Consider the following 14877-nt stretch of genomic DNA (forward strand, 5'->3'; position numbering starts at 1 on the left):
TATCCTTATTAGAACCTTATTTCTTGGATGTATGAAATGCATTTCATATAATAATTTAGCTTAAAACAGGCATATAAACGGTGGTATTCCTAAATAATTCTATTTTAAAATTCCTCATATATTTATTTGTTTTTGTTTTTTGATTAAAAATTTTCATATCGATTTTTGTGTGTTGACATTTTTTTTTTATATTAACATAGGAACGCCATACAAAGCTCTTTGGCAGATTTACAACACAAGCTGGCTCTTTTAACTGCATCTGGAACGACGACAACAGCAATAAATCAAGCATTGAATGAGGTAAAATTTGTGATTTTATTTTTGTTTTATTTGTTTTTTTTTTCTTTTCAATTTATGATTGGTGTTTTTTATGCTCTTTTTTTTGTGCTACATTATTCTTTGTTTTGTATTTAATTTATTTATTTTATTTATTTATGATGTGTGAAGAGAACAAATAATGTTCTCGTAAGGGTAAGCCTATCCAATGTGATATAATAAATAATTTTCCTTTGTATTCTCGAACTATATTTGGGACGCATAAAGTATTAAGTTTTTGTATTTGTGAGAACCTAAAAATTTTGTTCTTGTTCTTTAACCATTTACTTGTATTTTATTTACCCGAACCAATTTACATCATTGCATTTTTCATAATGAATTCATTTCTTTTTAAATACTCTATATAGGTTTTATTAAAATTTTTATAAAAGCGAATAAAAATCGATTTTATCTGATGTAATTCCCATGCAGGTGCACGAGATTCAAGATGGTTACTTCTATAACTTGAAATTGTGAGCTTTCACATATATGCGAGTTTTCATATTCTATACAGGATGTTTCCCATAAAGTGACAAATAATTTCAGGAATGATTCTTTGATCAGTTTTCAGCAAAAAATTATATTGGCAGACACGCTCGTTTTCGAGCTAAAGCTTAAATTGGAATTCGAGCTAAAGCTTGAAATTTCAATATACAGAGTGTTTTTTTCGTAACGACTTCATATGTCACGAAAAAAATACTAAAATAGAATCCGAAACTGACTTTTATGATATGTGGAAATAAAATCGAATTTCAATTTCGGCATTATATTACAAAAATAACTTCCTTGTTCTGTAATATTTTAGATTAATTTACCAATTTAAGCCTTATTCGAATTTATTTCAATATTTTTAAAATTAGTAAATTCTTTTTGGAAATAAAGATGATTTCGTATCTTATCTCATTATTTTCTCTTTGATTTTATTTCTAATTAGATCTTGACAGAATCAACAGGTCTACAGAAACAAAAATTATTTCGTTATTACCAAATTTCATTACTTTCAAATATTGAAGCAATCATAATACGAGTATATTTAGCTCTCTGTTTAGAAGCTATATTAATTAAAATATAAATACTGTTTGGCGTTCCCTAATTAAAAATGTACTTAGAGGTAAAGAAAAAACTTAATTTTTAAACTTTTGTTGACTACAGCTTGTAAGAAAAGAAAAATTTTGTTTCGATATAAAAAAAACGTTTTTCCTTAATTTTGTTAATTTATAAATGAAGTAAGAAATCATTTAAAATAGTTAAAAATTTCTTGTGTACCATAGAAAATTTGAAACGTGCCAATGTTGGCGAGCGTGCCATTGAATTACTCTCCTGGCAAAACTGATGCAATATAATATTTAACAAGCATACAATGACTTCGTAGCATTTTCATTTTCAGATGCCACAACTGTTTAAAAATGAATTCCTTTTTTACAATTAATATTTTAGGGTGATTTAATATTGCAACTTTTCGAAATTTCTCATTAAATGGATTGCCCATTTTTCAAACTTTCAATCAATATGCGAGTACAAATATAGCTTTTGGATTCTAATAAACAATTTATTTTACTAGAAGAAAATTGCTACTCCATCCTCTCTTAAGTTATCATCCCTCAAAATTTGAAAAAGCACCTTAAATTTCAGAAGCTGTGAGATATTCCAAATTTCTATGAATGCGCAACGTTAACGGTAAATGTAATGAAAAATAGAATTATTTTCCTAAATTCTTTTGCTCATAACACCGTCCAATTTAACTATTATGTTATTGTTTCTTTCAATTTTTGTTTTTGTTCATCCTAAATGTATGCAATAGTTTTATATATAATTTTTAGCACTTTTCCAAAGTGCTAATTTGTTGCAGTGATACCATAAGCAGTTTTCAAATTTTGCCAACGCAGAAAGACGGTAGCTTGTTTCTTCTATCGGGGCATACCAAAGCTAAACTTTAAAAAAATAAAATGGCGGTTCAAATTACTGTTATCTAAAATCCGTTTTTTCCAATTTTTTTTTCTCGTTTTTCTTCTAGATTCGAAGTTGTAGAACCCGGAAATTTTGGCAGCTTTTAGATACTGATAAATAGTTTATTTTATTAGAAGAAAATTTTTTTTCATCTCCATTGTAAAATTTGAATTTTTGACGCCTTATATTTCCGAAACAGCAAGTTTTTTTCAAATTTCTATAAACGCAAAAAGCTAACGGTAAATTCCATGGCATTAAAAAATATAATTACTTTTCTTAACTCACGCAATTAATCCTTAAAAACGAGCATTAAGTTAACCCATCTTTATATTAATTTTTGCTTTATTTCAAAGACTGCATAAATCGTTGATCCTAAATATATGCAATCCTAGAAATAGTTTCGTATATGAATGAAAATAATTTTAATAGTGTGGTAGTTATACATAGACTGTATTTAAAAGCAGTATTTTAACTTCTTAAAGCGAAAAGTGCTACAATACAAACCATTGGTTTGACCCAATTTTATTAATATCAATGAAACTATTTTAAATTATGTAGATTTCTTTTAAAAACAGTAATTTTACTTGTTGAAGGAAAAGCGTTACTTTATAAAACTATTGACTTGGCCTTAACTGTATTTTATATTTTTCTCCATTGTATATTTTATATTACAATAGTAATATTTTTTAATGTAAATTCGCTTCCAAAATATAACAGACACTTCTAAAATAAACAGTTTGCAATCGAAAAACAAAATGGCTTCCTATTTTATTTTTCATTGTTAATTTTTTGTTCGTTTTTTTTTTTTTTTAAATTGTTAATTTACTATGTTAATTTTGTAAACATATTATTTTATTAAAAAAGGCAGTTTACGACTATTCGTGTTTAAATTCAAAACTACATCGGCCGGGGGACCTTGTTTTTTTAGAAAAATAAATATCATTATTAGCTATACATATTTATCATTACTCAATCCTAACAATTATTGTATTAATGAAGTGTAACTATTTTTTGGACAGATAGAACTATATAGCACAAATCTAGTCAAAATGATTCGTAACTAAAAAAAAGTTATATTACTGACAAAAAAAAAGTGATGTTCTGCCACTTTTGAAATTATAATCAATTATAATAAATAGTAGCTTGAATATCAATATAAATGTGTATATAGCAAGAGCAAGAACTATGTATTCATATACTGCCAATGTAGTTCTGAATTTACGTAAAATCATTTTACTAGCGTTCCAACATATATATATATATATTGGAATGCGTGTAAAATGATTTTGTAACCTTATATATATATATATATATATAAGGTTAGAAAATTTTCGGTAGAATCTTTTCATTTTAAATATCATAATTACTTTTATTTCATATTAATTATTATTTTTTTTAATTTCTATATAAACAACAGCAATATATATATAGCTCATTTGTTGCAACAGTGACATATTTAAACATATATACTAATATATTCTGACTTATTTATTTTGAAGTTATATTGTTGCAGTAAATAAGCGATATTATATTATAAATTTTAATAATTTTAATTTATTGTTATTATTTTGGTTTGGCTTTTGTTTGTGTGTGTGCAGTGTGTGTGGAATGGGTTAATTTAATATAAACCAAAATTTATATTTATTATAAATATTTTTATTTTAAAGCGAAGATTAACGAAATGTTTTGTAGCTAGAAGTTCTAAAATTCTATACAAATGAATAATTTAATAGTAAGCAATTATTATTAAATAAAAGATTATAAATATGTGGGATTCAAATTTTTAAATTAAATAAAAAAAACAAAATAAAAATAAAAATACATGCACAAATAGAAAACAAAATTTTGAATTTTTTGAATCCATTTTTGTACCCATTTGTATTTTTGTCTTTTTTTTTAAATAACTTATATAATTTTCATTTCCAATAATAAAAATGGACAAACAATTTAAATCAGCCATGTCAAACTCATTTATCATCACGGGCCGTTTTAGGGTTTCCGCAAATTGCTTCGGGCCGCACAATAAAAAAACTTAAATTACTAAATTATACTCAAATCTTTTATAAACATAAAAATATATAAAACAAACAAATACTACAGTCATACAAATAAATATAAAATCATTTTTTGCTAAAAAGCAACGTTTTTCTGTTACTAAATCTTCGAAATTTGGTTGAATTTAATTAGCTGTTGTAATTTTTAACATTTTTAATATTAATTGAACATGTTGATCTGTTAATCTTGTTCTTTCAGCTGTTTCATTATTTTTTAATATCGAAAACAATTCACACAAATGTGTGCTTCCGAAAATGGCTAAAACAGGCTTAATTGATTTATACTCGTAGGTAAATAATTATAAAATTTAGTAATTTTCACTTCTCTAAATTTTTGTTTTAATACAGAATCGCATAGCATTTCAATTTCAATTTTAAATTTGCATCAAGTGTTTCAATATCAGAAAATGGAAAAGCAGATAGGTTAAATTCATTTTGACCTTAATTATTAAAATCTTGAAATCTTCTTTCAAATTCGGTTTTTAATAATTTATTCTAATAGTAGAATGATCGGAAAATTTCGAATTTATTTCACTGGTCTACCGCCTACAAATGTAAGAAAATTAAATTAGTTCAAATATATAAGTATTTGATTTATAGAACAGTCGCTCTCGAAATAAACTAACGTGAAAATTCGTTTTCGGCTATACATATTGTATACAGTTGTGTATTTTTTGCATATGCATAAGTTTGGATTTTGGATGCGTGACAAATCCCCGCAGTACCTTCACTCTGGTTTCAAAACTTTTTTTACCAATCTAAACAATATTTGTAACAAAATTATAAGAATTAAATTTCACAATTTTCAAGAATCGCCGCCGGGTTACAATTATATATTTTCTCTTACTGAGAAATGTGCGTATTTTATAAGTCACTTGCGCTTTATATGACTACATTTTACAATATACAATTTTAAAATATAAAATAATTAATGGAAAATTATATGAAAAAGAGTAATCATTTTTAATTTTAATACCAATTTTCTTTAAAAATAAAATTTTTATTTTTTTATAATTATGCTTTATAGCTATAATAATTCATTAGAATTGAAATTTAATTATGAAAAAAATATTTTAACGTACAGAGTGTATTAAATTTCGAATTATGTTTTTATTATAAATATCTACATTTAAATATATAAAAAAAATTTATATATATATATATATATATATATATATATTATGCCATATGGCCAAATAAAATTGGGAATGCTATCGAAAAAAAAATATAATTGAATAAGTCTTACACTAAACGTCTCATTCCGTTACGTTTGCGTTTTGTTCGCTTAAAACTTATGCTACGGGGAATTATATTTTTCTGTAATATAGAATACAATTTTTTAGTTATTTCTGAGAGGCTGATATTTATTTGATATCTACGAAAAGTAAACTTTGTTATATGGTAAAATATTTTTTTAAATTCCATGAATATGAAGAAAATTTGTTATTTAATAATATTTAATTTTTAATGAAATTAAATTTATATTTAATAATATTTAATTAGATATATAATAATATATATTTATTTTTTCCTTTAAGAATTTAATAAATAATTGAATTCATTTGGGGAGAAATTTTCTTTTAAATATCTACATAACTACTTTTCATCGCTTGGAAAAATTTTTATTAAATATATTACACATGACCCAAAAATTGTGTAATTTAATTCCTTGAGTTTTTTTATTTAAGTTTAGTAAAAAAATTTTTATTTTTATCTTAAAGATATGCAATAAGTATATTATAATTCTTTGGTGGGAATTCAAAGAAGTTTAAGCCTATGTTTTTTTCAAAAATATTATTATTTTATAAATCAGTTTAATTATGGATATAAACTTTTGCAACTACATATTAAATAATGTTATTTGTTTGCTGCTATTTCAATTGTGATTTATTCACATTTAACATAGTATGTTAATTTTTAACATATTGTTGTTAAAAATCATTGTTTGCTTCTTTCAAACCCGATCACCTTGATTAATTTTTCGTTTAAAATTCAAAGTTTGAAATTCTTTAACAAAGTTTTCTTAGTTAAAGAGAAATAGAGAAATTTTAATATTTTCCTTTTGAAAATTACTTTTTTATATGTTCTTTACCATTATATAGCATTGAAATAACATTATGAAGCAAGCGGTTGAAGAATTGACATAATCGGTAACAACCGGAACTCAAATATCAAATTTGAAGAAATTCCATCAATCCGTTCCGTAGATATGGTAAAAAATGTAAAATTGGCCCTCAGATCAGTTTCCAAGCCGTGATTTTTCCAAAAAATTTATATGCTCACTGTTTTAATACGAAAAATTTAAATATTAAATTTCAATGAAATCGATTGATTATTTCTCTTTATATACGCAAAAATGTATATTTGGCCCGTAGTAAACGTCCAGTTGCTGACACCTGATTTTTTCCAAAAGTTAGGAGGTTTCACGGACGGTTAAGCTGAGCTTATATACAAAATTTCAAGTAAATCGGTTGAATATTTTCTTCAAAATGTTCAAAAATGTAAAACGGGCCCGGAAAAAGTCCAGTTCCCAAGCCCTGATATATCCCAAAAGTTGATCAATCCGTGCCATGGTCAAAATAAACTTACATATAAAATTTCATCAAAATCGGTTCATTCGAACTTAAGATACACGCCGGCACACACAGAACGACAGGCCGACAGACCGACGGACTGACGCACCGACAGGTTTCTAAAAATAGTTTATTTACACTTCACTACCATGTAGAAGTGCGTTCCCACTAATAACTTGATATGCAAAATTTCCTGTAATGTGCCATCACATTATTGTATACACAATGCGATCGGTAAAAAAGTAATAAAAAAAATATGAAAATTTGAGAGCATAATACTCGTATTCAGAGCATTTGAAAGAAATAAGGAAGAGCGTCACATCATATGAATATCATTTATATGCATATATAAAAAAGGACAACCTTCCCTTACAATTTTACACTCTAATATACAATTAATACAATTTACTATATTAATATGCGAATGTTAATTATAATAATATTAGTTTTTATTATTTATAATAACAGTATATTAATAGTGTTTATAATGGTATAACAGTATTAACAGTGTTATAATAGGTTAGCGATTTAAAATTTATATCAAAAATATTGTGCTAATTAAATCAATTTTTTTTTGTTAAAAATTACATTATTAATTATATAAATAATTATTAATCTAATAAATTTTCCTAAAGGAAAGAGTGTATATGTATACAATTTTTTAATTTTTATATATGTGCGAATTATAATTATACTTGTATATTATAAGTACATGTTGGTGTTAAAATAAAAAAAAATTCTTCTAAAGAAAAATAAATATAAAATTGCTTGTTGTGCAGAAATCGCGAATTGCTGCTGAAAAATAAAAAAAAAAATTCACAATTAAAAAAACGAAACTGAAGTTTTAAAAGGATAATGTACGTGAATAGGAGACAACGCTATATATAGGAGATACTCTGGAGATTTGTAAAAGTTATAAAAAAATTTTCGATTCTTTTCCTCGCATATGTAATTCAACAATGAACATACAGATTTCCGCTCAATATTAAGAAGATTTTTGATCAACATTTTGAGAAAAGACAACAAAATTAACTGCAAATGCAAAAAAAAAAACTTCGATATTTTGACGGCGACAAAAGAAAATTTTGTTTTTAATTATTTATGATTTTTTTTTCTGTTGTGTAAAAGATTTTGTGTGAAAATTCTTGAAGGTCAAATTGCTCAAAGTACATATGAGTTTCTGGAGATTACTTCTAATTGAGATGATTTTAATCGTGTAGATAGATAATTGCTAACTCAAGTTTTATCAAGTCTTGCTAACTCATATGTACTTTGAGTATGCTAACTCATAAATACTTCTTAGATACTGCACAGTAGAGCTATTAGCGAATTCGAAAGTAGAAACATGTTAAAATATAAAAATATAATACTTACAAAATGAAAATTAAACTGCTCAGAGGTAAAAGCGAAAAATTTGACGTCTAAGGGTTTACACTTTATTCCATATTTTATTTTTATTTTCGATTGATTATGCTCACAATATTTAACGAAATCAAAATTTATTATAGAAATATTAAATTTACAAAAAATAATAATTATTTATACTATAACATTATTATACATTTACTATATACATGTATAGTCCAGTTTAGAGATGGGAGTCAAATAATACATTTTTAAATCATATAAATATTTTATATTTTCTTTACCAAATCTCTTTTTTGTAACTAAAAATTTAGAGTTTATTTTAAGAAAATCGTTACTCAATCATTGATTTAAATGCAATTCTTATAATAATTACATAAGTACTTTTAATAAACAAACATAAGTACTTGTTTTATTACAGGGTGTCTCTATATATCTAAGTGCACACCTATATACCATTGTATTGGCCTTTATGAGTATCCAAAACTTTTGTATATAGATAATGTTCACAGCCCAACAGATTCCGAGTTTACGACTTAGGGGTTTAGAGTCAATCTCGACTGATTTTTTCATTTTGAATTTGAAATCATGAATACGCATGATTTACGATTTTCAAATATGATTCTAAAACCTCAGAACAAGGTCTACGTTATGAATATATATGCTAGTTATAATCTGTTTAAGTTTCGAAATAATATGATTTTAAAGTTTGAAAAATTTGAAATTTAAACTTTTTATTTTTAAAAAACCTTAATTATCAAGTTGACGTAACATTGAAGCTTTCTTTAATTTTAGCATATTTTTTTAAGTCATTGAAGCAAAAATTTGGCACAAAATAACATTTGCAGTACTTTATTTTTCTCAAAATCTCCTAAACGTGAACGCTGCAATGTTACGTCAGCTTAAAAAATTAACAGTTTTTAAAAATGAAAAGTTAAAATTTTGAAGTTTTCGAATTTTAAAGTTGTACTATTCCGAAATATAAGCAAATTATAAATAATGTAGATTTTCATGAGAAAGCCTTTATTCTGATGTTTTCAAATCATATTTAATATTTCGCCTGTCAAACAAAAGTACAAAGTTATACTTAAAATTTCAAAATGTAAAAAAATCAGTCGAGATTGATTTTAAGTCGATGTAACTCGGAACGTGTTGAGCTGTGTGAGCATCGCCTCCATACAAAAGTTTTGTCTACTCATGAGGGCCTATACGGTGTATAACAATGCACTTAAATAGGAAACACCCTGTATATGTACTATATGGTTATATTGAAATTGAAATCATTTTCAATAAGAATTTTCTTTGAAAATAAAGATGGTGTTTTTAATTCTACTTAAATTAAAAATATCAAGAGCGAGATAATAACATGTTTGAAATTCCAGCAGATCTTAAAAGAGCATGTATTTTCAACGAACAACACAATCGATGTGCACAAGATATACACCTATTTATTTTTTTATTATTTTGATTTATTTTATTTTCATTTCTTTTTTTAATTTAAATGTTTTTTGAATTACGCAACTCCTACATTGCAGGGACAATTGTCGCCAATTCAAGTTATTCCTACATTTAATATGAATCTTGGTTCTTCAGTCATTCAAGTTTTGCCACAACATTTATCACAACAATCTCAACAACAACATCAACAAATTCAAAATTCGTTGTCTACCCAATCAGTTCAGGAACAATTGCAGCAACATCAGCAACAATCTCAAGCTCATAATATTCCATTACAGCAACAATTTCAACAATTACAAACTCCATTGCAACAAAATTTACAATTACAACAACAAATACAACAGCAACATCAACAAATGCAACAGAAACAACATCAAAGGCATCAATTAGAGCAACAAAAGAAAATATTACAACAACATCAATTACAAAAACAATTACAAAAACAACAACAACTTCAACAGCAATCACAGGAACAGCACCAAATACAGCATCAATATCAATTCCAGTTACAACAACAGCATCACCAAATGAAGCAGCAATTGTTTCAACTCGAAAATCAAAAACAGCAACAACAACAACATCTAGAGCAGGAGCAACAACAGCTGAAACAGTTGCAACATCAAAATCAGCAACAGCACCAAGAGGAGCAGCAACAAGAAATGCAGAAATCAATTCGAGTTGGCATTTTTCAAAATTCAAACAGAAGACACACACTTGATCAAACTCAATTATATTTCAATAATAATGATAATAATAACAATAATGATAATAATAACAATAATGATAATAATAATAATAATAATAATAATAATAGTAATAATAATAAAAATAATAATAATGATAATAATAATAAAAATAATAAAAATAATAAAAATAATAATAATAACAACGATTTTGATAATAAAAATGATATTAGCAATAAGAATATACTAAACATAAATTCTTATAATAATTTACCTCAGTCACAATCAGTCATACCCCCAATAACTTATTCCTCATCTACATTACCAGATTTTAACAGTAATTTAACACTAGCTAAATGTAATTTAGTTCATGGAATTCATCATCAAATCCCACATGTTGCGTCTCCTAAACTTCTAGCTTCAAGATCAGCTTCTGTAGCTAAAATAACTCAAATATGTGATTTTCAAAATGAATTAGCAAAAATTAATTCAAGAAATAATATTTCAAAAAATCAACAGCCATTACAGCAGCAGCAATTACAGCATGAGTCATCACATATTTCACAACAATCTCAACCTGATGACACAAAATCCTCAACATCAGATAATTTACAACAAGGAATTTCTGTTTCTGGGACATTAAGTGACAATGTCACATCAGTAGTTAGCACTTCATCTCCAATAATGTTAATATCAACTGCAACAGTTACATCTGGAACGCCATCTATATTGCAATCTTCCGAAATGAACTTAGCTCCATCGAATCAAGACGCAGCAAGACGTGTTTCAAGATTTAGTGTTAGTCTTGTTAGTGAACAGCAACCAAAAAGTATACTAAAATTATATTTATCAATTAATAATATTAATAATAATCAATTAAATTCAGTTACAGATGCCAACAATATACCGTCACAATGTCAAACATCTAGTGCACTAACAGTCAATAATGCTACTGATACAAACCAGATTATCAGTTGTAAACATACAGTTGATGGGAAATTGCCAACTAATATTGTACCAGCACATGAGTTAAATGAAAAAGGTAGTAACACTGTTATTACCCCAACTGAAGAACAGTCAACACAATATTTTTCTGGCGAAGAAGGTGGTACCAGTATATCAGCTGCAACATCAACATCAGAATTACCGCAGTTAGCACAAGCTGGCGATGGAAATAGTGAGTTAAAATAACAAAAAAAAAATCGCTAACTACAAAATTTAATATAATGTCATAATATCAATTTTTATTAGATTTCGAAGTGATTAAACAAACAAAAGAAGAACTTTTATCTCTCGCTGCCACAAATCCGGCTATGCTTCCTACAATGGTTCAATCTGTAAATGATTATCAAAATATTTCTATTAATAACTTTTATTGAATAAAGTTTCTTTTTATAGGATATCAAACATAATCTTGATACTGTGCGAAATCATTTGTGCAATATCAGATTGGAGACTAATCTTAGACAGACCCTTTTACTATTGTTACAGAGACAGTACATTGAAGAAGAGGAATTACGCTTAAAACATTATGTTGAATTAGAAAAATTCAAAAAGAATCTACCGAAGCCAGGTATATACAAATGAACTTCTAAAATCATTCCAGTTCAATCATAAACTTTACCTTGGAATTTTAAAAATTATGAATAGAAAAATAATTAATTTTAATTATTTTTCTTTTTAGCCAGTTTTATTGTTGATAGTTCCATTATACATAACCCACATAATTTGACATCATCAGTGCTTACGAATACTCAATCCCAAGCGGCGCAAAGCCCTGATCAATCAACGAATCAATTTTATCAGCAGCAGTGCTTAGCTGCAATTCAGCAGCAATCTCAACCATCTGCTGAAAAGCAAGGTTTTGCTTTAACGACAAGTGTATTGTCTTCTTTATCTCAACAGCAACAATTGCAGCAGCAACAACAACCACAAACACAACAAACACAAAAGTCAACTCAGTCATTTATCCATCAAGCTCAACAACAATCTCATCACCTCCAACAACAGTCACAACAGGTGTTAGAAAATGATCAAAATATTGATTCCATCGGTATACAATATTCCTCAACAACACCTTCAATAATTGGAAATCAACAACAACAACAGCAAAACCAGTCTATGCAACAATGACAACAACATTTAATTGCACCAAGTGATAAAAACACAATTGTATCTCCTGGTGGTGTAAATCAATTAGGAGCTAATTATCCTTTTATTTATCATCAACCAGCAACACCGCAACAACAAATTCTTCAAGTACAACCACAACAACAACAGCAACAACAATTGAATATTCAAACATTATTATTATCTACATCTTCAATTTCATCGCAATTGAATACCCCAATTTCAACCTCAACAATAACTGTACCGTGTACTATAAATATAAAACAGCAGAGTCAACAACTTGCTGTTGGACAAACGCATACCAATTTTCAAGGTATACAGTGGTGCTCCTAGAAATTAAGCCACCTGCATCATATTATATGCGATCACTAAACTTGTTTTTAATTACATTAAAGCATTACTATTGTTTCCAAAAATTAGCAATGCAATGAATATAACACCTATCTTACGAAATAAGGTCAATATTTTAATTGGTCAGTTAAATAAACATTGCTTGCTTGCAATAAATATTGCTTGCGTTTAATATTAAAAATTTTAGGTGAAAAAAAATAACAAATAAACTCAAAAAAAATTTTTTTATTGACTGTATAAAAATACTCGTATTCAAACAAAATTTTTTTTTTCACTTAACATTTTTTATATTAAACACATTGTATACAATTTTTCGGAGTATTAAAATCAGTATTCAAGGATGGTTTTGATAATACAATAAATATGTTTTCGCATTTCTAACTTAGAACTTAAATAACTTAGACAACATAATGACTCAGCTGTAAAAACCTACAAATTTGACAGTAGCATAAAAAAAAATTATTTTTTAATTAAAGTAATAACGAAATTTTAACGAAATTTTTTCTAATAAATCTTGTAAATTCGGTAGTATTTTTCTCTAAGTACGAAATAGTTTCCGTAGCAGTAAAATTAAAGCTGAGTTGTTGCGCATATATCTTAAGAATTTTAGCATGCAATCGCAATTATAGAACAAACTGCAAAAATAGTACTGCGTTATAAAACATTTTTTTAACAGCACGTGCAGTACAGGACATATTTAGTACTAAGTTAGAACTGAATTATCGAAAAGGCAGTTATTTCAACTTTCAATGTTATTTGTATTTTTTTGTCGCTATTTGAGTGAACAAATATTTCCCTATTAGAGCTTTGCAGTTTTTTTAATTTTGAAATATTTTCGAAAAGTGGAAGAAAAAATTTTTTAGCAAACATGAATTTATTTCCCTTAATGGTAGCTGTGTTAGAGAAACTCAAACTCAAACTGAAAAATTCAAAACTTGAAAATTTAATACGACGATATTCTCTAAATTCCTTTTAAATTGTTTGTTACGTGTGATTATTTCTTTCGTAGGCTTTTGACACGTATTTTTACTACGAACGTAATTTATGACTATTCTGTTATAATCGGAGAATTTGAATATAAATTTTAGTAATTCGGGATTGACAATATTTCGTTATTTCCCGAATTTCAGGGCTACAAACAAAATTCATGATATGCTTATTTTTAAAGAATACAATAAAATTTATTTTGAATTTTTTTTTTTTTCAAATGTTTTTTAGCTGAAGTATTACCTAAGTCATATGATGACTATAAGCAACAAGAAAAAGAACAATTGGAAAATTCTCAATTACAGTATCAGCAACAGCAGCAACACAAGCAACAACAGCAACAACAACACATTCAAGAGCAACAACACGATAATAATACAGAATTATTATCGAATCACAATGAACAGCAGCATTCAACATTATTCCCACAGTCATTATTATTTACTATATCATCAAATCCTATTACCTCAAAAACAACAACTAGTGTAGTTGATGCTGGGGAAATACCATCAGCAAATGTAAACACAATAGCGCCACCATCATCAACTTCATCTTCATCATCAACCACAGCTGGTAGCATGACAATAGATCGTTCCACTTTTTTTTAGATTAAATTAAAAAATTAAAAATTTGAATTAAAAAATGTAATTTAAGAACTAATAGTTATATAAATATATAGATAACATTTTATATATGAATATACATGTATATTTATTTTATATACGTATATAAAATGTATGCATATGTGCACATAACATTTGTATATATATATATATATATATACACATATATATATATATATATATATATATATATATATATATATATATATATATATATATATATACACATATATATATATATATATATATATATATATATATATTATATATAGGGTGATTCAGTAAAGAGTACAAAATTATATATCATTCTTCAGGGCATCAAAAATGTTCGAATGCCTTGTGTTCCGAAAGTACATAAAATAAAAAATCAAGATATATGTTGCTTTCAAGT

At 26.3% G+C, this 14877-nt stretch overlaps 1 protein-coding gene across 1 annotated transcript in view; it reads left to right on the forward strand.

Moving 5' to 3' along the window:
• LOC129612136 (uncharacterized) overlaps positions 1–14644 on the forward strand; it is a gene marked incomplete at its 5' end in the record, with an annotated part of 42093 nt that extends 27449 nt beyond the window's left edge. The window contains 7 exon segments of the mRNA XM_055525651.1: positions 201–300; positions 9790–11224; positions 11282–11572; positions 11647–11732; positions 11794–11968; positions 12080–12838; positions 14095–14644. Of these exon segments, the coding sequence (XP_055381626.1) occupies positions 201–300; positions 9790–11224; positions 11282–11572; positions 11647–11732; positions 11794–11968; positions 12080–12838; positions 14095–14471 (3223 nt within the window).
• Positions 14645–14877: the final 233 nt, after the last annotated feature.

The sequence above is a fragment of the Condylostylus longicornis genome, unplaced genomic scaffold (genome assembly GCF_029603195.1).
Source record: "Condylostylus longicornis isolate FDR11 unplaced genomic scaffold, ASM2960319v2 ptg000057l, whole genome shotgun sequence".
Classification (NCBI taxonomy): domain Eukaryota; kingdom Metazoa; phylum Arthropoda; class Insecta; order Diptera; family Dolichopodidae; genus Condylostylus; species Condylostylus longicornis.